Source organism: Mastomys coucha, unplaced genomic scaffold (assembly GCF_008632895.1).
Source record: "Mastomys coucha isolate ucsf_1 unplaced genomic scaffold, UCSF_Mcou_1 pScaffold22, whole genome shotgun sequence".
In the NCBI taxonomy this organism is placed as follows: Eukaryota; Metazoa; Chordata; class Mammalia; order Rodentia; family Muridae; genus Mastomys; species Mastomys coucha.
Window position 1 is genome coordinate 106,604,350 of NW_022196905.1, and position 27,165 is coordinate 106,631,514.

Sequence of the window (27,165 nt, forward strand, 5' to 3'; positions counted from 1 at the left end):
CCCCCCCAGAGGGCCCCTGGGGATGATGTTTCAAGAGACCTTGGGCTATGGGAAGGAGATGGCTTGGCAGAGATGGAGGTTCCAAGGTGGGGTGGCATTACTCCTCCTGTTCTCCCTCTTCCCTTCTGTCTTCCCTCCTCCCTCATGTTCTCCCTCCTCTTTCCTGTCTTCCCTCCTCCCTGTCCTCCCTCCTCCCTCCCATCCTGCTTCCATAGGCTGACAAAGATGAAGTCTCAGGTAGCAGAATTGGTTCCAAGCCCCCCCAAGCCCCACATTACTTCCTAGCTTTTGGCCCTTACTTGAGTTTCTGCATGACCCCCGGGGACACAGCGTCCTCCTCCCCCAGGAGCAAGTACAGATTGGAGTGCTCCTTGGCATCTGGGTGCTCAGAAGCACGCTCTGCTCCCCTCCCCCACACCCCAGCCATCTTCCCTTCTTGTCTTGCTCCCACGTTCCCTCAGCTCATCGCCCACCCAGGGGACATACACAAGGCAGCTTACTGGGTCCCCGCTCCAGAGAAGGTGCTGCCCCTGTTGGTCTTTGGAGGGACATAGGGGGCCACCACACTTTGCCAACTGCCAGAATGATACATAAGTCCTGGGAGAAGGGGGGAAGAAGGGTTAGGCTGTGAGAAGCCGTGAGGACAGACTGAAGGTTTCACTTAGTGCTTGGTACAAATGGAAGTCAGAACAGAGGTGTTGTGACAGCCAGGAGGAAGAGGGGGGCTCTAGGGTGTGGGCATTGACCAGTGTAGCAGTCCTGTTGATCAGCCTTTCCAATGGTGACAAGATTTCCTGGTCCCTTGCCTGGCTTGGCCAGCCCTGGTGTCCAGGAAGTACACTGCCCAAGAGGCCATGAGGCCCCAGTCACAGACAGGCGCTTCCATTGACATGATGAGTCCCATACCATGGCATGCCTCAGTTGCACATCTGTAGCCCTGGGGAGTTGCGGAGGGTGGGGGTGACAATGGGAACACAAGGCTATTTTTAAACCTCCCTTACTGCTCTCAACCCCTGTACGTTCAGGCTCTCTGAGAAGCCAGAGGCCCCAGCTTGGATCTGTTCAGAACGGCCTCATCTTAAGACCCAAGCAGGGAGGAACAGTCTGTCCTTGGATGAAGTGTGACTCCCAGCAGTTGAGAATTCGGGAACTGGCCAGGCCGGAGGACATGCATCTGTGTGTTACACTCCCATGGAAAAGTGGCTTGGGAGAGAACAGAGGACAGACACTGCGGGCCAGAGGCCTTGGACCGGAGAGGCTGACCTAACATTCTCCTCCCCCTGCTTGCCCAGCAGATTTCAGGGTGTGTGTGATGGGAGCCAGGGAGGCTGAGGCTGGAGACTAAGCCTTCTCTTTACATGTTGTATTACTCTGAAAACAACATGCAAAACATCAAAAAAGACTGTTAAGATGTTTACATGGATCCACTGAAAAAACAGTATTTGTGGCTAAAACCCCAAACCCATTAGCTCCCTCCCAACTCCTCATCTTTCTTTGAGCCAGGCCAACTGGGGTTCAAATCCAGTCTCTGCCAATATCTAACTGGCCCCTTGGGCCGGTTGCTTAACCTCTCTGAGCCTCTGCTTCCTCATATGTATGAGGCTTCTGTGAAGAATAAATGAGAAGGTAAGTGTGAAAATACTTAACATGTGTGGGACATGTTAAATCAATGCATGCTGCCTCGTCCTAGGTGAGGGAATGACGTCAGCCAGACAGAGCTGGGCGAGGGTCTTTGCAACTGATGAACTGTGTGTGGGGTTGGGTGAGTCACTTCCCTGCTAGGGGAGGAAAGCCTGATCCTGGGCTGCCCACCGGGGCTGTGATGCCCCGGTGGGAAGTATGTTCAAGGAGGAGTTAGATGAGCTGGTCAGCTTCCCAGATGAGCCGCCAGCCAGCCTTTGGAAGATGCTCTGAAGATGGAGTCCCAAACTCTGTTCTAGATCAGGACATTCTAGGCCCTTCCAGCCAGCATTGAGGGGATTAGGGAAGAGGAGACCCTGGGATGGGGATGGGGTGGGGGCTTCTGTGAAGAGGCCTCCACCCAGCCTCAGGGTTCAGCGCTAGGTGAGTATATACACTGAAGCAAAGAGCTGCCACCACCTGAACCCCCAAGCATCCACCACTATAGCTCTGTCTCCCTGGGGCATGATGGTGTGAGATATCCTGTACCCACATCCTTTGGGGGTCTCTGCTTTCTGTCTCCACCTCTTCAGCCCCCCATCCCCCCACATACACACACAGCCCTGTGGTTGCCCTTGCAAGGTTCTATGAAGCCCCCTAGGTCCTGGTCCTCCCCGTTCTTCTGAAATCCAAAGTCAAGGAGATGGAGGATGATTGGGGGGGTGGTTGTGGTGGACTTTGCCTGCTTGACTGTCATGTCACCAATACAGGTCTGCAGTGGGTTTTCAGTGACCTCCTCACCCACACCGGAGACTGTACAGCATGTTTGGGGCACACACGGTGAAATTGTGTGCTGTTACGTGGGTTCAGGTCTTGGCTTCAGAGACACTCCCTTTTCTGAGTCAGTCCTGCTGCAGAGGCTCAGGTTACTTGCCTGCCATTTTGCTGGAAGAGTGTCCACACTTGGGGACCCCACTCAAAACATGAGCCGCCTTGTGCAAAACGTAGTGGGCACTGGAGCATCCCCAAAGGCTCCCAGCGTGTCTCCCACTTCAGGAGACAAGTCTCTGGGCGTCCCTGGGTGTCCCTGGGCTGTGGCACCCACGGGGACATTCTCAGGTAAGGGTCATAGGGTACAGGTCTCCTTCTCATTCACTGAAGCCTTCTCATTCACTGAGGACATCTTGGTGAAGCTCCTGTGACTGGGGTAGGAGGAGGGGCCTGTGTCCTCACTCAGGGCATTGACCAGGCGGGAGAAAAGGGCCACCTTGAATTTTCTGAAGTCGTGGCCCATGAAGACGTACAGAATGGGGTTCATGCAGCTGTTGGCAATGGCGATGGCCGTGGCTAGGGGCAGCCCCAAGCTGAAGACAGAGGCCGGCATGGCTGTGTGGTGGAGCTCCAGCAAGTAGAGCGTGTGGTAGGGGCACCAGCAGAGGAAAAAGGTGATGATGATGGTGATGATGATCTTGAAGGGTTTCTTGGTCTTGGCCAGGCGGTTGCGCTGGAGCTTGAAGACGATGGTAAGGTAGCAGGCCGTGATGACAAAGACGGGGATCAGGAAGCCACAAAGGAAGCGGGTAACGGTGACCGCCACATGTCTGCTGTAGCCTGTGGAAACTGTTCTCGAGTGGGCGGGATGTGGCAAGGACTCAGCCGAGGCCAAGCTGAAGTTGTTGAAGCAGGTTATCTTTCCGTGCATGTCGGCTGTGTCTCGGAAGACGAGAGATGGGGAACTCAGGAAGAAAGCCAGGACCCAGACAGCCACGCAGGTCATGTAGGCCAGACGGACACTGCGGTGGTTCTGGGACCATACTGGAAGAAGCACTGAGATGCAGCGGTCAAAGCTGATGACGGTCAATAGGAAGACACTGGTATACATGTTGTGGCTAAGCAAAAAGTTGCTAATCTTGCACATGGCCTTCCCAAACACCCAGTGGTAGTCCATGGCGGCGTAGGTGATGTGGATCGGCAAGAAGATGTTGAACAGGAAGTCAGCCACTGCTAGGTTGACGAACCACACGGTGTTCACTGTCTTCTTCATCTTGAAGGTGGCAATGACAATCACTAGGCCGTTGCCTAGGATCCCGAGGAAGCATACCAAGCTGTAGATCACTACCAGGAAGACTGGGGCCACCTTGGCCTCCTGAGAATCTGCCTCTTCCAAGTCCACAATGTAGCCAAAGCCATCAGAGTACTCGTCATAGTAGATGCTGGAGTCATTGTAAGTCTCGTGCTCCATCTCTGTGAGGGAAGACAGGGTCACAGGCTAATGACCTCTGGGGACAGGTGCTGAGGCACTACCTGGCACCACCAAGACCAAGTCAACCATCTCCCCTTTTGCAATTTCTTTCCTTTATTATGCATTCGTATGCCTGTTTGTTTGTGTTATGTATATGTGAATGTTCATTGTGTACATTTGTGTATGTTCATATGCTCACGTAGGCAAGTGCATGTGGAGGGCAGAGAGCAACAAGGTCAGAGAAGACAGGGTCTCTCACTGAACATGAAGTTTATTAGTTCATCTATCCATCTCCTTAGCTCCACCCCTCCTCCTGTTCCTGCTCCTCCTCCTCCTTTTCCTGCTCCTGTTCCTGCTTCTCCTTTTCCTGCTCCTCCTCCTCCTCCTTCTGAGACAGGGTCCCACTATGAAGCCCTGGAACTCACTATATAGACCAGGCTGGCCTTGAACTCCGAGTCCATCTTTCTCTGCCTCCTAGGTGCTGGAATCCTTCTTTGTTTCTTTTATAAACACCTGTCACCATCTTGCAAGGCAGGCACTGTTATAAGGGTTGGCAGATAGAGGCAGTAACAGCTGGACCCCACAGGTCCAGGTAGGAATATGAGGCCAGATAGAGACCCAGCCCTAAACAAGCTGAAGCTATAGAAGTGGACTGGGTTCGGACACTTGTGGTTTGAGTGAGAATGGCCCCCATGGGCTCATATGTTTGAAGACTGGGTCCTCATTTGTTGGAACCATTTGGGAAGGATTCAGAGGTATGGCCTCGTTGGAGGAGGCGTGTCCCCGGGGGCAGGTGCTGGCTCTGCCTCCTGCTTGTGAGATGTGCATACTCAGCCATATCTGCTCACCAGTGCCTTTGCTCCTCAGGTATAGACCCTAAGTAACCTTCTGAAAGGTGAACCCAGTTAAACACTTTCTTTTATGAGTTGCCTTGGTCATGGTGCTTTATTAAAGCAATAGAACAAGTGACTGATACGAGGCTAGGTAAGGAAAATGATGTCACCCTCCACCCCAACTGCAGGAAAAGACGGGGTTCTAACCCAAGTCTCACCTACCTTTTAAGGATCCTTTCTTCCTATATACCTTGGGTATGAGGCAGCTAGTCATTCAGCATGCCCTAGGGTATAAACTATCACACCAGCACAGCATGCAATGGAGAAGGGAGCCTGTGTTGGTGACTGTGGCTGCACTCACATGTCCAAAGCTCTGGAGATCACCATCCAAACTTACTCTCCTGATCCTGCCCCACTGATGGCCACTAGTACTCTTTGGAGACATGAGTCCCCTACCTTTGGAGAGCTTCACTGTTCACCGTTACAGAGCAGAACTCCAGTGTGGGTCCTCAGCCTGGTCCTCAGCCGGTCAGTCACTGTGCACAGCTGGAAATACCTGCAGGGAGAGAAGACAAGGCAGGAGGTGAACTCAGAGCCCCACAAGGAGGAAAGAGAACTCAGAGACTTAAGAGTCACTCAGCCAAAGTTTCCCTGCTGGGGGCTGGGGGGTGGGGCTTTGAACCTAGAACCAACTGACTCTGCCCAGATTCGTGGCACTGGCATACAGGGCTGAAGACTAGGGATGCAGTGCAGATACTGTGCAGATTAGGGGGTGGGGGGCGTTCAATGGACACTTGCCAACACTACCCCACCAGGCAGTGGGAGGAGAGAAGGTGGAATGGTTGCTCCAGCACCTGCCAGGCACCTACAACACATCCCTCCATGCCATCTAATCTTCCCAGGGCTTCTTCCTGGCAGGCATTGCTGTTCTTGCTTATGAATTATGGAAACTGGGCCGGTGAGACGGCTCAGCGGGTAAAGACACTGGCTGCCAAGGCTGGCAACCTGAGTTCGATCCCAGGGACAAACATGGTGGAAGGGAAGTGAGTCTTCAGGTTTGTCCTCTAACCTCCATACATGAACATGGTACGTTCATGCCTGCACACATGTGCCAAACAAATACATACATACATACACACACACATACATACATACAGGCTTGGAAAAATAGAAATGTGGAGAACAAAATGGCTCATGTTTATAATTCCAGCTCTTGGGGAGGCTGAGGCAGGGAGATGATGAGTGTTTGAGGCAAAACGTGAAAACTGAGGGTTAGATAGCCTCTTTGAGCCTGTCATCACCGACATGTGAGAACTGAGGGTTAGATAGCCTCTTTGAGCCTGTCATCATCATGTGTTAGATACAGACCTCCCTGTCCCGGTGACCTTGTGTGAGGAGAGTGACCCACACAGCCCCCAAGCGTTTGCAAGGCAGACTGCCAAGCTTGCCCTGATTTGGTCCCCATAGCAACCCTGCTGGGTTTCCATGCTATGTCTTGAGAGTTTGTGAACTTGCAGGTGCCTCAGGCAGTGGTTGGGTGCAGGGTTCAACTCTGTCACCTCCAAGCTGTGCACTTCTGGGGTGTATGACTTCTCTCTGAGCTTCAGGCTCCCCACTGATAAAACAGGCGCATTCAGATCCCAGAACGTGTTTGTGTGTTAGAGAGCGATGGACATCAGGACACAGGAAGCTTAGCTTGGCACAAATGCACACAAAAGAGCTAGCAATACTTAGGAGTGAAACCCTTAGTGTTAACCCCAGTGGGACTGCCAGCCAAAGCCTCCCTTGTTACCAGCCGCCGCCTTGCATTCAGGGCTTCTCCTCTGGCCTGGGCTCACCTCTCATTACAGGAAAGCACTTTTGTTAAGTGAGGCTATGAGATCAAGGGATGCAGATGTCAGCTTGCACATGCTCACACTTTGCAGACTGGGAGCTTAGTGCAAGGGTACCCAAGGGATGAGGAGGGTAGGATGGACAGACGGAGCAGAGATACAGTACAGTAAATGTGGAAAGGTGCTCTTGTGGCACTTTCAGATTCACATCCCTAGTGCTGGGGGGTAGGGGTGCAGAGAGGGTGAGAGAGAAGGAAGGAAGGAAAGAGGGAGAGAAAGAGAGATGCCCTGGGGAAGACTTACTGTCCATGGTAATAGGAGGTGCCATTTTCAACTCTTATGTGTTCAGAGGCTGGGCTGAGCCCTTAGAATAGGCTTCCAGTCTGCAAAGTGTGGGTACATGGAAGCTCACAAAGGCCCCACTGATGTCCATATGTGTGCGTGGATGGGTGAGCATGTGTGTAAGCAAGTATATATGTATATGTACACACCTGTATGAGCATGTGTATGCATACATGTGTACATATGTGTGTAAGCATATGTCTGTGAGCAAGTGTGTACACATGTGTGTATGCATGTGTGTAAGCATGTGTGTAGCAAGGATGTATGCATGTATGTACATCTGTGTGAGCATGTGTGTACATCTATGTGTACATGTGTGTATAAGCATGTCTGTGAGCAAGTGTGTATGAATGTGTGTAGGCATGTGTGTAAGCATGTGTATAAGCAAGGGTGTATGCATGTATGTACATCTGTGTGAGCATGTGTGTACATCTATGTGTACACATGTGTAAAAGCATGTCTGTGAGCAAGTGTGTATGAATGTGTGTAGGCATGTATGTAGTACATGTGCTTGTAAGCATGTGTATAAGCAAGTATGTAAGCAAGTGTGTATGTATGTGTGTGAGCATGTATGTATGTAAGCTTCATGTGGAAGACACAGACATCTTCCTGGATCTCTTATCTCTTTGTTGCCGCTCTGGGGAGTAGTCCTCATGATGGTAGAACAAGCTCTGCACTGAGCAAGCCATCTCCCCAACTTCTCTGGGCCCCCCCTTTAACCCTGTCAGGGTTACCACATGGCTTGGGGAGCAGAAGGCTCTGATCGAGCCCACAGATGGGCGAGAAAGCCATCTGACGCTGGCAAAGCCCTGAGCTTAACAGCCATGCCATGGAACTACAGGACAGTGTGTGTGTGTGTGTGTGTGTGTGTGTGTGTGTGTGTATGTGTATGTGTGTATGTGTGTCCATGGTCCCAGGCACAGGAGATGGAAAACAATTTTCCTTAGGGTCTCTCTCCACGGTGGACATAGATTGAGAGGTAGTGCTAAGGCAGGGTGAGCCCCAGATATACTACTTCCCAAGAAGTAAGAAGGGCTGACATCCAGTTCTCTGGGACAAAGGGCCTCTGAGTTGGTAAAGACCAAGCAGGAACCAGGATGTGAAGGCTGAGAGAGGAGGGAGGGAGCTCAACTGTCAGCCCCCAGCGTGGCACAGGGGATTCAGAGCTCGCCGCTGGCCATAGGAAGATGACCCAGATGATGTCATGTCTGGTTTGTAGGCTGGGCTGGGAGTAGCTGGAGTCAGAGGCTGAGCCAGGGCCAGCAGAGTAGGTTCCTCTGATGGTCTAGCCTTTGCTTCCCTGCCCCCTGCCCTCCAGGTGGTGGGGGAAGCCTCTCTGTTCCTGGGGACCTAGAGGGAGTCACCTCAGCTGCCTTGTCTATAAGGGGATGTGAAGGGGAAGGGGTGCCAGGTCCTGTGTTGGAAGAGGTTGCAAAGACTAACATCCAATGTGAGGTAGGGACTGGCTCCCACACACCTCTTGAATACCAGATCCCAGCATCCATTTCTAAAACAGTGTAGTATTTGCATATAAAACCACCTGCTGGATACTTTCACTTTCCTGGGGATTCAGTTTAATGTCTAATGTCATGGACATGCTGTGCGCAGTCTTTGTACAGCAGAATGTTGTGACAAGAAATGACAAGAAAAGGCCACATGTGCTCAGAGCACAAGCAGTTTCAGCCCAAATAGGTTCCCCCGCCCTCTTCCTTTAAAATAAAAAGTGCTTGTCTCTTCTACTTGGTGTTTGTTTGTTTTGAGAGAGAGGAAATCTTATTTTGTAGGTCAGGTGGTCTTCAAACTAGTGATCCTCTGCCCCCGAGTGCCGGGATTATGGGTGGCTACCATCACAACCAGCTTCCCAAAATTCTCCTCATCTATGGCTGGTCAGATCCAGGGGACAGAAAAATCCATCCAAAAGGAGGGCTGGCTATGCTCGGAACTGGCCTGGCACACTGTGCTGTGATTGACCTTCCTAACCCTCCAGTGGCCTTTGTCAAGGCAGATGGGGAAAGGCCAGCCAGGGAGGCCTGAGGGATGGCATGCTCCAGTCCATGTGCCTCCTGCTTGGGTTCAGGGCCGGCCGCTCCTGACTCCCAGGTTCTGTCGATCATGACAGGCACTTCCCTCCTGCTGCCCGAAACACTGTGTGATCACAATGGATGCCTGACCTCTGCCAACTCCAAGGAGAGATAATATTCCTGTCCCTCCCATTCCTCACCTCCCCACCACGGAATAAAGACATGGGACCCTCTATGTATCCCATGTCTACATAGGTAGCTAACCCAGTCCAGAGTGCTGGCTCCAAGCTAGGCGTGCCTCTGTAATATTCAGCTGGCCCCACAGGGAAAACTCTGGTGAATGAGAGGTGAAGCCTCTTTCCTGTAGCCACATAGCTGGGAAGTGTGAGTGGGGTCTGATTCCCCAGGACTCAAAGGAAAGGCTCATACGCCTCTACCCTCTACTCCTCTGAAGAGTGGGCAGTCCCCAGTCCAACCTCTCCAAGCCTCTAAGCTTGCATCCTGAGAGCTCAGCCCTGTCCTGCCCCGACAAATGTTGCCCTCTCTGAGCCTCCTTCCCAAGGGTCCCTTCATTGTCCCCTTAAGGTGGGCAATCTGTGAAAACCATCCCTGCGAAGTTGTAGCACTAGGAGGTGCGGGGGATGGGGGGTGGGAAGACCCTTGAGGAAATAGTGGTTAAGAGCAACATGGCTCCCCTTGAAGAACTATTACTACCTCTATCTCAATCACCTGTGATCTGAATTAATCACCTCTCCCCCATTTTGTGTGGCCACAAGGAAGCTTGAGGTCATGTTTGCAGATCCCAGTAGGGACTCCCTTACCTCTGTGGCTCTCCAGTTTTCTGCGCTTGCCATGGCGGGTCCTCGTGTATCTAACCCTACTCTCTACCGGTTTCAGTTCCTCGTGATAGATGATGGCTGAGTTAGGCAGTTACCCAGATGCTGGGCTAACCCCCATTACCCTCATCATTACCTGCCAGGCTCCGCCATCCTCAGGGACAATTCCAGTGTCCACTCTGAGGGAGCCCAGTTCACATTGTGCTCAGCCAGTGACTGCTTCCTGCCCAGATCACTCCAACCTCCACCCTTGGTTGTAGAACACAGAACACACTATTTTGAGTCTGCTACACCCTTTCTGGTGCCCCAGGGTGCCCTCCCCTCTAACATGACATCCTCCTTGGGGTGGTTTCAATAATAGCTCCCATGGGCTCATATATTTGAAAACTTAGTCACCAGGGAATGACACTATTTGAAAGGATTAAGAGGTGTGGCCTTGTTGGAGAGTGTGTGTTCCTGTGGTTCCTGTGTCTGTGGGCTTTGGGGTTTCAGAAGCCCATAGCAAGCCCAGGGTCTCTATGCCCAGGATGTGTCGGAATGTGTCTCTCCGTTACTGTTCCAGCACCTAACTGCAATGCTGCCATGCTTCCTGCTGTGATGATAGTGGACTGACCCTTTGAAACTGAGCGTCCAATTAAATGGTCTTTTATAAGAGTTGCCATGGTCATGGTGTGTCTTCACAAAGATCTGTGACTAAGACACTTCCTCTTGTCCCACTTTTATGAGCCCTGCCCCTCCCAGCCAAGGAGCTCACCCTCCCTAGTTTCCAGAACCATCTGGCTGAGGTTGGAACACACATGGGGTCACAGATGAAGCCAGCATGTCAGCCTGCCTCTCCTGTCCTCAGTTCCCCTCAAAGCCCAGGGACAAGAATTATCCTGCCTGCCAGAGGCTGCCAGAGTCTCCAAGCTCCCACCCATCTAACACAGGAGCCTACAGTAGGGACCTGGTGAGAAGTTGGGTGTGGAACATCTTTTTGGACCAAAGCCAGTACCGGCAGCAGCCACCATGATGCAAAGCAACATCTCTCCAGGTTCAAAGGCATCCCTGAAGAGCAGGTTCGAGGTTTGAGCATCCTTACAGATGCTCTTCCCCAACAGTGGGTGCAATGAAGCCGCTCTCTCAGAGAAATGTGTCCCCTGGGCCTGTGGGGGGCTGGTCTTTGCAAAGTAATTACCTAATTACCTTATGTAATTAGGTAAGATTGTCCTGACTAGAATGGGTCCTAAATGAGGTGACAGAAAAAGAGAAGGTAGGTGGCCTAAGCCTGTGATCCTCACAGCCAGAGCTGGCCAGAGCTGCAGGGCAGAGCTTGTCAGAGAGGAAGAGGGGGAAGGACTAGGGGAGGGGAGAAAGAAAGAAAACAAAGGGAGAGATAGTGAGAGGGAGACAGGGAGAAAGGGAGGGGAAGAGAGAAATGAGAGAGGGAAGCAAAGGGAGAGAGGGAGAGATGGGAAGGGAGGGGAAGAGGGAAACAGAGAGGGAGACAGAGGGAGATGGACAGAGGGAGGGAGAGGAGGAGAGGGAGAGAAGGGAAGGGAAAAACAAGGACAGAGATAAGACAGACACACAGAGAGGGGGAGGGAGAGAGAGAGAAGGAGAGAGAGGGAAAGGGGGAAGGGAAAAACAACTTGACCCTAGAAGGTGAGGTCACATGGCCACCTGAAACCACCTGAGGAGGAGGAGCAGGAGGAGACCCCCTGGGTAGATCGCATCTGACCCCTTGGACTGTGGCTTCTGACACCCAGAGTTTCGAGGAAACAATTTCCTATTGTTTTCACCCTTAGGAGATAAACATCAGGACTTTGCAAGGGTAGCTGCTCACATGGGCTGGGCCTATTGTCCCGTAGAACCAGAAGACTATGGCTGCCCTAAAGAAATGTGCAGACAGCTGATTCCCTGAGGACAATGGGGTCTGGTTCTGTTTTGCCCCCTCAGGTCAGTCCGACAACACTGGACACCAACCAGTGTTCCTTCTGATCTATTCTGTCTTCCTAATGCAACCAAACATCTATCTCATGGATGCATGGGAATGTCCTCTTGGCACCGTGACCTTGGAGCTGCGGCTTCTGCAGCACAGCCCTGAGTTCCCAGGAGCAAACAAGTCCAGGCTTCGCTTCTAGCCGCATTTTTACATCTATTTAAGACAGTTACGGCCTCACAGCCTGAGGGTTTCCCATGAAGCTCTCCCGTTTCTCCCATGGTGCATTGCACACAGCTCTGATGTAGAAGCTGCATCTTCTAGGGAACAAATGGCCGGGGTGAGCAATCAGGTGGATGAGCCGGCACCCTCAAGGCTCTTTAGGTTGGCCTAGTTGACGGAAATGCAGTAATAACGCATTGGTACCACATGTCAGCATCCTGCTGGCCTCTTATCCACAAGCAGTAGACCTCTCAGGTAGCCTCATTGCTCAATCCTGTTAAGTGTCTGCTGATGATCTGAGGTTTAGCCTCGGGGCGGGGGTGGGGGTGGTGGCGCCCTACCTAAGCTTTAACTGAGAACTAGTCATCTGAGAAGGACGTCTCAATTGAAGGATTGTCCTCAGGCCCTTCCTGTTACTGACTGCGCCCCAGCACTGCTCACCCAAGGTCCACTGCCTAACTTTGCTCCTTCTCCAATAGCCCTGCTCTGGCCCAGCTTACAGTAGGTACTCAGTATATGTACCCCTTCCTCTTGCGGCATCAGAATCTGTTACGTGCTTTCTATGTGTGTGTCTAGACAGTCAGCAGTGCTATCTGCTCCCACTTTAAAGATGAGGCCTAGAGGCTCCAGGGATGTCCATGTGGTTGCCTGCCTGTGCCTGGCGTGAGGCATCTCGTTTTTTTAATTTGGATCCTTTCCTGGGTCATATGTTGAGAGCTGAGAGGTTCTGTGGGCCCAGGTTTTGCCTCAAGCCTCCATCACTTCCAAGGAAACCCTGGATACCACACTTTCCCTGCTCACAAGGACTGTATCCCCCCAAAGCATGAGCTGAAGTAGATCCTTTTCAAGTTGCTTCTAGCAGTGGGAAATTCCCAGCAGTAGGAAGTGACCCATGTGCCTTCATGCATAATCAGAAGAACCAAAGAGGGACAGCCATCTGGAATGGCCATGGAATCCCGGGACAATCCAAGGGGAGACGGCAACCCTTGGAAAGAGCCACTGGATAGGAACAGGTGACGTTCCTAAACCATACACATGCAAGCTGATGAGCAAGGGACATGCACGCTGTGGTGAGCTCTCTGGAGCTGGAGAGGCCTCGGGAGTCTAGTCGCTCCTGGGAGAGTGGCCAGGCAGCCCTCCACAGCCTGGGACACACAGAGTCCACATGTCTTCCTCACAAGCAAATGCTTGAGTGAATGAGGAGGATCTCTACAAGCCAGGGATGACTACCAATCAGTCCGGGAAAGCTGGGTAGGGGAGTAAGGCACAAGGGCTGGGAACCAGAGGAGGCCAGGTGTGTGGCATCATCCAAAGGGTGATCTGGGCTCAGTCACACCCACAGAGTGGGAACAAGGCAGGCCACTCTCCATGACCCCAGAAGGTTGCATATGTCCACCCCTTGCCCTTCCTGCAGCTAGCATCCTAGATGCTCCCCACCTGTTAATCCTCCCACAGAGCCCCAGGTCCTAGGTGCTGGGAGTAAGAAAGAGCCCATGGAGAGACTAGCGTTTAAAAATAGTCAAGGTTCTGAGGACATGGGTAGGACATAGGTGCTTCTGCCAAAGGCTGGGTGCTGGAGCTCTTGAATGTTCATCATGGGAGAGGGGGAGGGATAAAGAGGGGCCAGGTCCCCACTCTGGGATATTAAGCCACTGTCAGGAGCTGTTGCGCCTGGAGCCCCACAGAGCAGGGACATACATGGAAAATTCATGCAAAGAAGCAGTGCACAGCAGGGACCTTGTGACCTACAGACCCACACCGGACCAACTGCGTGGGAGGAACATGGGGAGGAATAGTCAGGGAAGAGAGCTCAAGGAAGAACACTCAAAGATGAACACTCAGGGGAGCACTTGGAAGAGGAGGACTCTGGAAGGAGCACTCAGAGGGAAACACGTCAGTAGGAGCACTTGAGGAGCACCCGGGGAGAAGCACTCAGGGAGGAACACTCCAAGAAAGCCAGGGCCCAGAGCCCAAAGCTGCAGGCAAGAGGCATGGGTATGAAGGCAGATGGATATTGCCTTCCTCATCTCTTTCTTGAGGGAAAACAAAACAAACAAACAAAATCCTCATAAGAGCAAACAAACACTCTAAACCCCTGCCTAGGGTTCAAGCCTGGGTGACATGACACCTAGGTCACTGACTCCACAACCAAGCTATGCTAACAGCCCCCTCAGGGCCACACCCAACAGCCTTCTCTGCCAGGCTGAGGTGACCTGAGGTAAGGAATAGAGGCAGTTCAGTGGAAGGTTGCTGGTCAGTGTCCCCACATCAGAAGGTCCTCAGCAAGCCAACACTTGCAGGACCAATTACACCTGGGGCAGATCCCACATCTGGTTTTACCAGCCACAGAGAACAAAGTCCTAAGGCAGATGTCATCACCTTCTTCCTCATTACACTAACATGTGCGCATTCTTGCTACATTCTGGCCACCATCCCACATACTGTTACAAAGAAGCGACTGAGGTTCGGAGAAACTAAGTCATGTACCTAGGCTCACACAGCAAGCGCAGCCAAGAAAGGTGCATCGGACTGGCTGCTTGGCCTTAGGAGGAAATGGACAGGTGACCAGCAGGTGCTTTCACCCAGCGCCTACCCAAGACACACCAAGACCCATTGTCTTTTGCCTTAGGGAAACCTCCTAGAACCCCACAGGATGGATGCTGTTCAATCCTATGGTTCCCTCTGGTCACTCTGCCTCTAGTGAATGGCTGTGTGAGAGATGCCTCTGATCACCCATTACAGACACGCCCTCTGGAGTGGGCTCATTTGTGCCCCATCTTTCAGAGGTGCATGGTGGGGGCAGCTCCCCAAAACTGGTGTAAACTCTGGCATAGTCCTAGCCACAGGCGGATGAGACACGCCTTTTCCATCCTTAACCCATGTAATGGTCCCCACCTCAATGGAGAGGCACCTGAGGCTGGGGGGCCAGAAAACTTACCCAAGGTCACCCACATCTTACCTGGTGAGAGGCAGTACAAACCTGTGCCACCTGTGAAGACAGGGATCCGCCCCTGCCGCTGCCCGTCATTGGCCTGTGCCCCCAACCCCCATGGGCAGAGGATGGTGCAAGAGACATCTGAGCAGCAGATGTCTGTCTGTCTTCAGCTCTGCTTCTGTCCCTTCTGTACCCCTGGGCCACATGGGGTCCTATTCCTTGCCTGTCCCTCCCGCTGGCTTCTGGACCTCACTCCCTCTCTCTGCTTCTTTTTGTCTCTTTCTCTGCAACCCCCCTCCCTGCCCCAGCCATGGCCCTTCACCTACATCTCTCACCTTTACAAGCACCTGGTCCTCCCGGCAGCTGCTTCTCTTCTCTCTCTCTCTCTCTCTCTCTCTCTCTCTCTCTCTCTCTCTCTCTCTCTCTCTCTCTCTCTCTCTCTCTCTCCTCACACCAGTAGATGCAGGCCAGTAGATGCTGGCCTGTCCAGCAGCCTCAGAACAATCACAAGGGTCTTATCAGGGCAGTGGGCGTGGCCATAATGGTAGGCGCCCAGGAGGAAACTTAAAACCCCTCCCCACGCCAAATGGCCTGTTTGTTTGATCTGGCTCCTGTCTGTCCCCTTCTCCCACCCCTCCAACTGACAGCCCAGCTGGGTGATGGTTCAGCCACTTCTGTAGTTCTCTCAGCCTCCAGAGAGCCTTTAGAACTGAGAAGTCCCTCAGAGGGTGTCCTGGGCTGGAAACTGAGGTCTAGGGAGGGTGAGTAGCCCTCTGTAAGCCAAAGAACAAGGAGAGTTGGGCCATCCTGTGCTCGGTGTTCCCCAGAGCCTAGGGCTCGGGAGCTCACACACATTATGCCTTAGTAGGATACCTTGTCCCTGTATCATAGATCTGCACACACAGGTTCAGAGAGGTCATGTAAGCGGCACGGGCTCACCCAGCATTTCCTTCCCAGGCTCCCAGAGAACAACTCCAGACTGGGAGGACTTTGAGGGTTGGTGCCATTCACTTAGAGCAGAGATGGGGCCTCCTAGATCTCCTGGATGGTTCTAGGATCACGTAGGGGCTACAGTCCATGGAGCCCCCAGGTGTCTGGAAAGCACACAGATGTTCCAGCTGCAGCCCTGGCTCCCAGCCCCAGACAGAATTAGCTCTCAGTCGGGGAGAGAATTTCCTCCCTAGTCCCACGCCCCCGAGCCTAGCTCCCTCTGAGTCACCAGAAGACTGGTCCCATGTGCTCTCTGCTTGGAGGGTACTATGTCTGGACTCTGGAAGGATTGGCAGAAGTAAGGAGCTCACACACCCAGAGGGTGGCAGACCCCAAGACACCTCTTGTGTCTGGTGGGGACACCAATGAAGGGAGGGTCCTCAAACAAACACACCACTGCCTGCTTCTCCTCCTAGAGTACCTGTGACTCACTCTAGGAGCCCAGTAGCCTTTCTTAGAGTGCGAGGGTCTTTGACCCACTGCCGTTCTGACACACCCTCAGGGTGTCCCAGAAGTAATCCTCAAGAGTTTTTCCTGCTAGGCATGGGGGTGCACAGCTGTAATCCCTGCTCAAGAGGCAGAAGCAGGAAGATCAACACATGTTTAAGGTCAACCTGGGCCTATATAGTGAGCTCTAGACTAGCCAAGGATGACATACTGAGACACCTCACCACCACCACCACCCCCATCTAAATAAGAGCCTGCCCATGCTCCCACAGTGTTACCGGAAAGCACAGGAGCTGTTCATGATGGCATTGGCCTCTCCTAACCTAGGACACAGCCTACCGCCTACGCTGGATGTACTGTTAAAAGCTGAGAGGACCTCCGTGTCTCTGGAGAGGTGCTTCTGTAGCCCTGGGTTTGTTAAATCTAGGCCTTCTGTAAGAGAGACAACCCACACCAGGGATGGGCTGGAAAGGGCAGCTAACGGAAGCTGTTTCCACACCCACCCTCAGGAGACAGGAGGGTGAGCCTCCAGGCTGGGCTCCTCCTTATTCCCATCAGAGCCCACTTGGGTGTGTGCGAGACCCCTGGGCCTCCCTCTGGAGAGACGCTGGTGCCCAGGACACCAAGATTCAATATGAATAACAGTGGCCCTGCTAGGTCCATTTATTGTATGCCTTCTACGTGCTGGGGACACTGAGAGGCACTGTGAGCATCTGGCCCAGGCTGCAGGATGGTGGCCATGCCTGTGGCCACTTTCCAGCTGCAGCTGGTGCATAGGATTTTCCATCCTTGGCCTCACTTAGTAAATGTCCTTAGAAATAACTTAGCTGGGTGTGGTAGAGTATAGGCTGCCTAGCAAGACCCTAGCTCAAAAAACAAATAAATGACTTTTAAAAACCCACAAGTCTGCCTGGCTCCTTGGAGTCTCAATGATTTCACAGGCTCTTGTCCAGCTCCGTACTATATTTGGGCCAAGTGTCTCTTCCCAGCTTAGTGGTATGGCTCCTGAAAAGACAGCATGCTGTCACTCTCTGCTGTGTGATCCTAGGCAAGTTACTTTGCCTCTCTGAACTCAGAATTAATCACTTGCAAAATAAATTTAAAAAAAATTGCAAGAAATGAGGGTGTGCAGAGAGGGGGGATCCTCTGAAGCTACAAGGTCTTTGGGCCAGTGATGTTCAAAATGAATTTGCCAAGTGCCACACTGCGCTCTGGCCATCGAGAACAGGCATTCTTACCTGCAGGAACAGACAGGAGTCTGTAACTGAGAGCTGGCCAGATGCTCTCTATAGGTCTCATATGGACTAGCCACCTCTGTTCTCTGAGCTGACTGTGTAAATGGGGTCCGTGTCCCCATCCTTCAGAGGGTCCCCATAGGCAGGACAGGAAACACTCGTGAGAATGCACAGTAGGAACTCAGCACACAGACCACAGAACGGGCCACTGTGCTGCTAGTCTGCCCTCCGTGGGGACAAGAGGAGGCTGCCCAGGCGACCCATCCTGAACCTATGACTCAGTTTCCCCTTTCAGACATACTGCTCGCTCCAGGACAGCACCCGGGCGATTGCTCTCCCGAGACAGCACTAGCTCCTCCGCCCTGCTTCACAGTTGAAGATCTGAGACTCACACAAGCTGACCTTTCTTGGATCTGCCAGCCATGGGTGAGTGGACAGAATGGGTGCTCTCACCCTGTAGTTGGCTCCTCCCCTGAGTTTTGCAGGAATCTGAAGCATTTCAGAGCCGGCCCTTCTGGGTGGGCTGTGTGATAGGGAACAGTTTGCCTCAAGTCTCTGGACCTTGGGCTATCTGCCTCTATCACTGGGCTGTAGACAGGATAGAGGAACTTCCCTGACCTGGCATTGTGTAGCTTTGATAGCAAAGGGGTGTCACCCATGGGTTAGCTGCCACACATTTCCAGCCAGCTCCTTGGGAGCTTAGGGCTTTTGAGTCCAGGGTCCATGACCACCCACCCCCAGTCCTTGCCAAGCTGCCTGAGTGGTCTGGTCAAAGCACACACTAGGGGTCCTTGTTGGCTGTTCAACAGTGACACTACCCATGGTGCTCCAGAGACCCTGGCTCCTTTGTAGCAAGAAATGGACTTGGAGGGATCCCAGATGATGGTGGTAAAGGGCAAAGCTCCATTTGGCACCTTTGCCAGGGATGGGTCAGGAGACAGAGGTCCTCCTGGGGGCCAGGATGAGCCTCACCCAGATAGGCTCAAGCCTCCAAGAGATGGAGACACTTCCAGCCAGGTGACCTTGACCTTGGACTAGGCTCTGAGGGGCAACCATCCTCCTTCCCACATTCTCTGCTCCCTCCTCCCTTCCAGAAAACACTAACCATGCACACGTGGGCCAGGCCAAGCTCAGATGCTGGGATAATACAGCAGAGCACAAAACAGAACGTGGCTGGCTACCCATGGAGGGGTGTGGGTCATAGACACCTGAGACAACGCAAGGCAGAGTAAACACCTCAGAGGCCCAGTTCTGCTGTGTCACTGGGGCAAACCCCAAGTCACTCTGTGCCTCTGGATGGAAGCTCCTGGCCCTCAGGATGTCCACGAGGATGAGGTTGTACTGAATGTTTTAGAAACATGCCTGACATCAAGCAGCACCACAGACACGCTGCGCCTTTAAGTAGGAGTAGCAGCCGCAGGAAGGCAGGGTCTAATGCTGCCTCAGGCAGCAGGTTCAGGGAAGCTGCTCTAAGGAGCTAATGCTTGTGTGGAGACAAAGGCTCAGGGATAGGAAGCCATGTGGTAGCAGTGCACTCTGGGAAATGGGAACAGGAAGTGCAAAGGACCGGAGGCAGGAGTGGGTCCAGCACCCCTGTTTGCATCTGCCAGTTTCCTAGGGAAAAAAGGTGTGCATCCGCCTTTTCTAGGAAAATACTGCCAAGTGAGCACCTCCTGGCTGCCACCCTCCCAGCCAGGGTTGTGGGGTAAGATGTTCCAGTCCCTACCCTCAAAGACAAATGGCCTGGTCAGGGTCATAAGATATTGCCCTGACCTCCAGGCAAAGCCATCTCTGGCCTCTGCTATCAGGGTGGAGCTAGCTGAAACCTGGACTCCTTCCTGTTGTCCTCAATTCAAGGCCACTAAGTCGGCTGCAATTTACCGTACCTCACGCTCTGCCACAGTGCAAGGAAGAGCCAGGGAGGGTAAGAGAGAGGGATGGAGTCATCCCTGCCTTCCTCTGTCATGAGAAGGCATGGGGATCTGGGGAAAGTCTGTCCCCACTGGTCATTGTGAGTCCTGACTCTGCACAAAGCGAGGGGCTGGAGGTTGGGGACAAGGTGAAGCTGCTGGGGGAGATGACATTTGACCTGAAATCTGGAGGGAGGACATAATTGTTTGCCGGATGGATGCAGACAGTATCCCAGTGGGGTGTGCTGTATACCAGTCACAGAGGCTAATAACATGTGGTTAAAGTGAGGGGAGACGGCAGGAGATACCTGCAATACCCCAAGAGGCCTGAGGCTGTATCAAGCAGGCAGCAAGGAGCCATGGATGTTTGCAAGCAGAGGTGTCTATCCTTCCAAAAAAGATAGACCTGGGTGGATGACACTGCACTAGAAGAGAGGAGGCTGCAGGGGAAACTGAGGCACTGAGTAGAAATGGCTCTGGCCTGAGACCACCGCTTCGGGAAAGGCCAGCAGTGGGACTGGGATGTGGGCAGCTTGTCTCTTAGGACCTACACTCTCCTTGACAACACCTGTCCACTTGCCGGGAGCATGAAGGTCCTGAAGGCCACAGGTCTCCAGAGAAACCAGGAATGTGAAGCACTCAGGATGGCCTTTCCGATGGGAAAAATGAAAAACCTGTTCTTCCTTCCATCCAGGAAGCTGGGAGCTGGAAGTGATTAAGAGCCCATGATCTAAGTTATCTGTTGGGCCAGGCCATAATACTCCAAATGACCTCTACACTGTCTGTATGACTGAGACCAGGCCAGACTCTTAGGCCCTTAAGCTAGTACAGGGAGCATATTTCTAAAACCCATCTACTTGGAAGAAATGACACTACCCTGGGTTGAGTTTCAATGCAATTATGTTTCCTTGTGCACTGGGGACTGCATTACACCAGGAAACTCTCCACACCCCCCAAAATTACACTGGGCTTAAATACACTGGGCTTAAAAACACTGGAGATAAACCACCTGTTACTAGGTTCCCCAAAGTCTGATCCAGGTTGACAAAGTTAACCTGTACTGGGTTTTCATCCTTCTCTCTTCCTGGGGTTTGCTTCCCTGTCTGACACCTGTGGGGATCCTCTCATCCACTAGCCATGTCCTGTGGTTCATCTGTTGGTTGCTGTCCTGTCCCCAGACTGGCCTTGGTCTATCTGCCATTATGGCAGGCCTCCAGTACCTCAGGAACTTCCAGTGACCCCCCAACTTACCCATCTCTTCACAAAACTGTCACCAGACACACTCCAAGGCAAGCAGGGGACTGCAGGACAGCCCAGGGGAGCTTGAGAGGACCAGAGCCGTGACCTGCCCCAGGCACCCAGCTACAGTCCAAGCCGTGAGAATTCCATGGCCTTGGCCCCCTGGCAGTGACGAATGGGCTGTCAATGCTGCCAGGACGGTGGAGTGTGAGGTCCCACCCTGTTCCCAGGCTCTGGGAGGAGGGATGGGGCAGTCTGCTCCGCCACTGCCCACCCCATCAATACTGTTACCTCTTCCAAGGCAAAGCCCACACTTTGACCTGGAAGGGGTCTGACCAAGGAAGTGGCTCCTTTGCCCTGCTCTGCCGCCATCAGAGGACAAGATACTGGCAAAAGGACCAAAGAAAATTCAAGACTCTTAAGAGTCATCATCAGAGAATTTTGGGGTGAAAGCCTGCCACCTCATGTTGGGGAAGAAGGAGGTCATCAAGCTCAGTGTCATGAAGTTTAGCCTCATGTGATGGCGGTAAATCTGACCCAGGGCTGGGGATGCAGTTCGGCAGTCAGAGTGCTTGCCAGCCATGCAGGAGTCCCCGGATCCTATCTACAGCACCTCATAAACCATACTTGGTAGTCCAAGCCTGTAATCCTTACCAGAAAGGGGAAGGATTAAGTCTCAAGAAAGAGTACGTACATACGTATGTACACACACACACACACACACACACACACACACACACACTGCAAAACCTTATCTAGCTGTAACCCGACCTTCAGTTACTGTGAGTCTGTGTCATGGGACTCCAGGCTCACATCTGTAGACTGGATGTACTTAGGACCTCATGAACCTCACACACAGAGAGAATTACATCACCTGTCCCTTGCAAGAACTGAAGGGTATCTTAGGGCACAGGATTCAGTGTCTGAAAGAGGAATGTCCCTGCAAGTCACCCCACCTTTGTAACAGGCCAGTCCAACGCACAAGCCCTTTGGCCAGTAGTTTGCAGAGAGGTACTTCAGGCTGGATGAACAGTCCCCAGTCAGCAGAACTTGTAGTAAGACTCCCGAGTCACGAGGAGCTCTTCTCCATTTACTAACTGAACTTGAGTGGCTTGGTTCAGGCCCCTGGAGCTGCCCTGAATGCATGGTCACCTCCCTGTCCTGGCAGTATCCGTTTCCCCCTTTGACCTCAGCCAGTGCTTTCTTGGCATCCTTCCTAACGCCCCCCACCCCCACCCCCTGCCAGTTGGCCCACCCTGAGCCCTCAGGATGCAGGGTAAGGTGCCGGGTGGGTGTGATGGGTTTATCCATTCGTTTGTTTGCTTGGGTGCTGCTTTGGTCGAGAGGCAGCTGGGAGGTCAAAGGGAAAGTTTGTATCCGAGGAACATAAATTACAAAGTAAGAGTGAAAGGAGGAAGGGACCTGGAAGGAAGAGACCTCAAGCCAGGGCTGGCTGAGAAGGAAACAGACCAGACCAGACGATGCTGGAACTGCTCCCAGGCTCCTGGCGGGGGAGGAGATGCCAGCTTCCAGGTCACATGGTCCTGGCTCCTACAGTCCAAACCACAGGGAGGCGGATTCCTGCTGGGCTACGAGACAGGGTTCCTGGGGACCTAGCCACACCCAGCCTGGGGTATCTCAGGAGAGACTGGTCATGCAGAGTTCCGTAATAGGGTTCCAAATGGCAGCTCAGCCAAGACATTTCCCCTGGGTGTACCAGGGAAGGTTAACTGTTCAGTCCAATGAGGATATATGTGACAGAAAACTGAAGACATTTCTAGACTATTCCCAAGGGACACTATTGAGTCCCTGCTTTGGTGTGGAACAGGCCTGGGCCAACCCTGTGGTCCCTACACGCCTCGTTTATTGATATATTTTACCATACAGACTCAACAAGGCTTGGGGCTTCCATGTAGTGTCCCTGCTTGCTACAGATAGTCCTGAGTTACACCTGTTATTCCTGTGCCCACACTGTGTCTGTCTTTCCTTCTCACAGTGCCCAGGTTGGATCTCTCTAGCCTCAGTTTCCAGCCAAGCTCTCATCCTGTCTCATTATGTCCCAGTGATAACCCAGAAACCTGGCATTGCTATGATCCACACCTGAGAGATAAGGAAACTAAGCCTCAGAGAGCTGCTCACCAAGGTGGCCACACACTGGTCAGGAGATGCCCAGGATCCCTCATGGTGGTTGGCTCTGCACAGAAATAGCTCCCACTTGCCTCCCTGCTCTAGTTGTAATGAGTAAACTGTGGCTCATAGGAGAACAGATGGCTTCTCTGGCTCCTACGACCAGCCTAGCAGGTGCCACCAAATCCCCACCCTTCAGAATCAGCTTTCTCCCATCTGACCCACAAACTGTGGCCCCTTGGCCTCTCTGAACCAAAGCTTAATTCATCTACATAATGGTGAGGAGTCCAGTTAGCCCCCTGGCATTAGGTGAGCAAGAGGTAGCCACATCTGGCTCTTCATATGGCTCAAGTGGGGTGAATTTCCTCTAGAAAGGTCACAAACTCCACACAGCCAGCTGAGTTCTGGACAGGCCCACTGCAACATGAAAACACAGCCCCTCGTCCCTAACACATCATGGTACTCAGGACAGATGCTTGCAGAACCGTAAGTGTGCCCCCACCTATACCAGGTGACTGCACTGACCACTGTCCTCAAGGCTGGCCTGCCCTTGGTTCCAGGGAAGTGGAGGACCAGTCCTCTCTGCTTTAGGCTGCCCTGTGAGGCCTGGTGGAACTGGAGACCATAGTCAGGAGGAGGCACCAGGTAGCTAAGAGAGGTCTGGGGCAAGAGGGTGGACAGGCAACACCATGGTAGGGACAGAAAGATGGAGGGGCAGTAGAAGTAATGGAGAAAACTCAGGGAAGAAGTGGGACAGCAGACTAAGGAAGACTATAAAGATCAGAGAAAAGAGCCAAGACCTAGAGACCAGGCAGGAGCTGCCTAGGCTCTCCTCCGCTCTAGGAGGTTTGAGCCCCTGGCAACTGTGCTGAGAAGCCCCTGTGCTGAGCACGGCAGGATTGGGAACTCATCTAGGGCTTTGGGTGACCTCACAGAAAGGCTGAGGTTTGTTTTTTATTCACTGGCTTATGAAATGCTGGAGATAGACCCCAGGGCCTATTGCACGCCCCGGCAAGAGCTTTGCCCTGACCTGCAGCCCTATTCAGAAGAGGCATTACTCAACAAAAGCTGTTTGGTGACAAAGTGGGGGACGGTGGTTGGGAAAGTCCTGGCAGCGACCAGAAGGATTAAGACATCTCAGGCCACTTTCTGGACGGAGCATGGGGTCACTGACTCTCTAGAAACTTCTACCACCGTTGGAAGTGAGCGCCGAGGAGAGCCATAGTTCTCCTGAAAGCACTTCACCAAGGGCTTGGGTCTCGCCGCGGGAAAGAGACAGCAGACCTGTGCTGAAACATCAGCTTGGCCCCCAGGAAGCTGCCAGATGGCCCTCCCAGCTGCCTGGAGGATGTGGAACTAGACAGAGGAGTGATTCCTACATGAGCCCCACAAGGACTCTTCCCCTGTGACAGGGGAAAGAACCAAGTGGAGGTGGTTCAAAGTCCCAGCCTTGTCCAGGACGATGACAGAGGCCCAAAAGTTTGCTTCACATGCTCAAAGCAGAACATTTGCTATTGATGTTTCCTGAGAGGCCCTCTACTCCTGACTCAAGTTTGATCTGTTTTGAGTTATTACACTTCTGACTATAGGTGATACAACTCTATCTAGAGATGTTCAGGCTATGTCAAACTATAAAAAGACACCCTTCTACCCCTCCCATGCCACCGTCCATCTCCCAGGACACCCTGCTCCTTCTACTTGGGTGTCTTTCTGAAGCCTCTGAGGATTTTCCTGATTTCTCTCCCACTTTGCACAGAAGAAAATATACCTAATGTACCTTCCTTACCCAACAGTAGACTTGGGAAACAGTGACACACAGCTCATCCTTCTAGATAGCTGCATAGTATTTCACTGTTGGGTTTACCAGCTTTTCAATAACCAGTTCCCCGAGGATGTGCTCTTGGCTACCAATTCCTTACTGTTAGGATGTTACACGAAGGGGCACTTGTTCTCTGCCTAGTCTCTTAATGTAACAGTGTTGTATGCAATCTTGTTATATGTGCTACAATGCTGCAACTGAATCCTTAGCCTTCCACTCCTTCTTGTCAGTTTGTTCTTTAAGTTTCCCTTTGTATCTTTTGTTTGTTTTGTTGGAATGTGGTGGCAGAGGTGGAACTCATCACCTGTGTCTGCCCATGAAGGAAAGGCTTCAATAATGAGGAAACACTCCCTGTCCGTTTTCACAGAGCCATGCTGTTTTAATCAGCAAAGAGCATCCTCTGATGCCAAACCGTCCTCACACAGCCCAGCTACACCTGCAGCACAGTCACGGAAATACGTGCTCTCGCTCTGGTTGTGAGAGCTAGTCCCTCAGTTTCTACCTCTACCGGCTGCGTCTGGGGCTGCTGCAGGGTGCAGGTACCAGGAGTTCTGCAGTGCACTGGCTGACTGGAACTCTAGGCTCTAGGCAACCCTATGGGTGTGTCCGGATGATGGGTGTTCAGAGAATAGCCAAGGAGCTAAAGAGACAGGCTCTGCAGAGAGCACATCCCAGGGTCATCCCTGAGCCTAAGGCTGAAGCATCAGGAGGGAGGATGGTCTGGAGGTGACCCGGTATGCTGAGGACCCCTGGCAGTTGCCATCTTGAAGTTGCATTTCCATTTTTAGTTGGGTCTAAAATAAAATGGTGAAAACCCCGGGTGTGGGATAGTGGGAGGAAGAAGCCACTTCCCAAGCCCTTGAAGAAGAGTCTGGAAGAATCTTCCAGCCTGGCCCAGGAGCAGTGCCTGGCAGACTGTAGTGCCAGCCTGCCCCTGGGCAGGAGGCCTGTTCTTTGGAACACTCATGGCTCTTCCATCAGGGCCTCCCTACAGGCCCTGAGTGGCTGACAGAGGAACCTTTGTCCACCCTCTCTGGTTCCTGCCCTTCTGCCAAGAGTCTTGGCTGTGGCTTCTCTGCTGTTTCAAGTTTCTAAGGCCTCTGGGGTCTGTAGCCAGGAATGAAAACCCTTGAAACCCTGGACCCTACTGCCAGACCCTGAAGCTCCTCCCCACCCCTCCCTAGTCTTCCTCAGGCTCCTCCCCACCCCTCATTTGACCTCAGCGGCCCAACAGCCCTGGTGACCTCCTCAGGAGAGAAAACTGAAGATCAGGAGGGTCAGGCAACTTGCTCAACAATACATAACTAAAAGATGAAGAAGCCAGGAACAGAGCCCCAAAGCAGTATTCACAGCGTGGAGATAACAACTGGTCACGGCTCTGGAGCCCCGCCTCCAGGCTAAAGGCCAGTTCTGTTGTGCAGCCCCTAGGAGAACTGAATGCTTGGATTGTGTGTCAGTGTCCCCAAGTGACGTAGTGATAGTGTATACTTCACTAGTGATAGTGTACACTTCACGGGGTAGGTATTATTAGGGTGGGAGAAAAGGAAAGCAAGCCCTAGAGCAACTGTGCACGTGGTAGATCCAAGGGCCAGGGCGGAGCCCAGCAAATCCACAAGCGCCCGTGTGGTTGCACCATGTGGTCTGCACACCTGCATGCGTGCTTGAGCAGGACACCAAGTTCCATCTTCTACCACCTTTCACCTCATCTCCTTGTGACAAAGGTCCCATGCTGAATTAGAATCTCATTGGTTTGGACAGTCTGGCCAGCCAGTGCACTCTCAGGACCCTTCTGCCTCCGGCGCCCGGTGATGACATCACCGGCGTGCGCATCCTTGCCCAGCTTCCCATGTGGGTGTTGGGTATTCAAAGTCCCTTGTTTCCAGAGGAACTTTTACCCACTGAGCCATCTCCCAGGCCCATCACTGTTACTGTTGAACAGGGTTATGAGCCGCACTGTTCTGAGCCTTGGCTGAGAATGAGCCCCAAAAGTCTCCTCTCCTGGCGCCCCTCAGCAGACCCCTGAATAGAGTTATCGCAACAGAAAATACCCTAAGATGTTCTCCTCTTTCACACACAGAGCTGGGAAAGCGAGATGCTGGCCTGGAATACAAATTTAGGGGAGAAGGGTGTCCCCAAACTCTCTAATCAAACATAAAGATTTCTCGGACAGTTTTACATTTTAGAGGGAAAAAAAAATTCACAATGGAAAAAGTAGCCACTTTTAAATGCCCTGGCCACGACCCTGAGTGAGAGACACACCCTCAACGCATCAAGACCACCCAAAGCCCCATCTTAGTCTTTACCTCTGAGGTCATCCAAGATGGGTAGCTGTGCCACAGTCCTCAGTAGAACTTCTAAGAATAGTCTTCGGTTCGCTTATACCTAGCAGGCTCTCCCCTGCCCCCGGCTCTGCAAGGAAGGATTTGTCACACTGTCCAGGAAACTGATTTCACCTGCCCCGCCACACGAGTGAGCTGACAAACACCTTTGTGACCCTGTGGTTAAGGCTTCAAACTCTGACATGGGACAAGACTGACAGTGTGTCTTGGGCAAGTCACTTAACCTCTTTTCCCCTACATCCTCAGGGGCGGGGG

General features: G+C 52.6%; 1 protein-coding gene across 3 annotated transcripts in view; it reads right to left on the bottom strand.

Moving 5' to 3' along the window:
- Nucleotides 1-815: 815 nt before the first annotated feature.
- Nucleotides 816-27,165, bottom strand: part of Cmklr1 (chemerin chemokine-like receptor 1) — a 41,822-nt gene continuing 15,472 nt past the window's right edge. For 2 of the 3 annotated variants that reach the window (XM_031337447.1, XM_031337446.1), the window contains 2 exons: nucleotides 5,152-5,251; nucleotides 816-3,864 (listed from right to left, as the gene is read on the bottom strand). In XM_031337447.1, coding sequence (XP_031193307.1) covers nucleotides 2,747-3,862 — 1,116 coding nt within the window. In that variant the 5' untranslated portion in view covers nucleotides 3,863-3,864; nucleotides 5,152-5,251 and the 3' untranslated portion in view covers nucleotides 816-2,746. Of the gene's footprint in view, nucleotides 3,865-5,151; nucleotides 5,252-26,874; nucleotides 26,994-27,165 lie in introns of those variants that run through there. The other variant, XM_031337448.1, reaches the window with a different exon arrangement.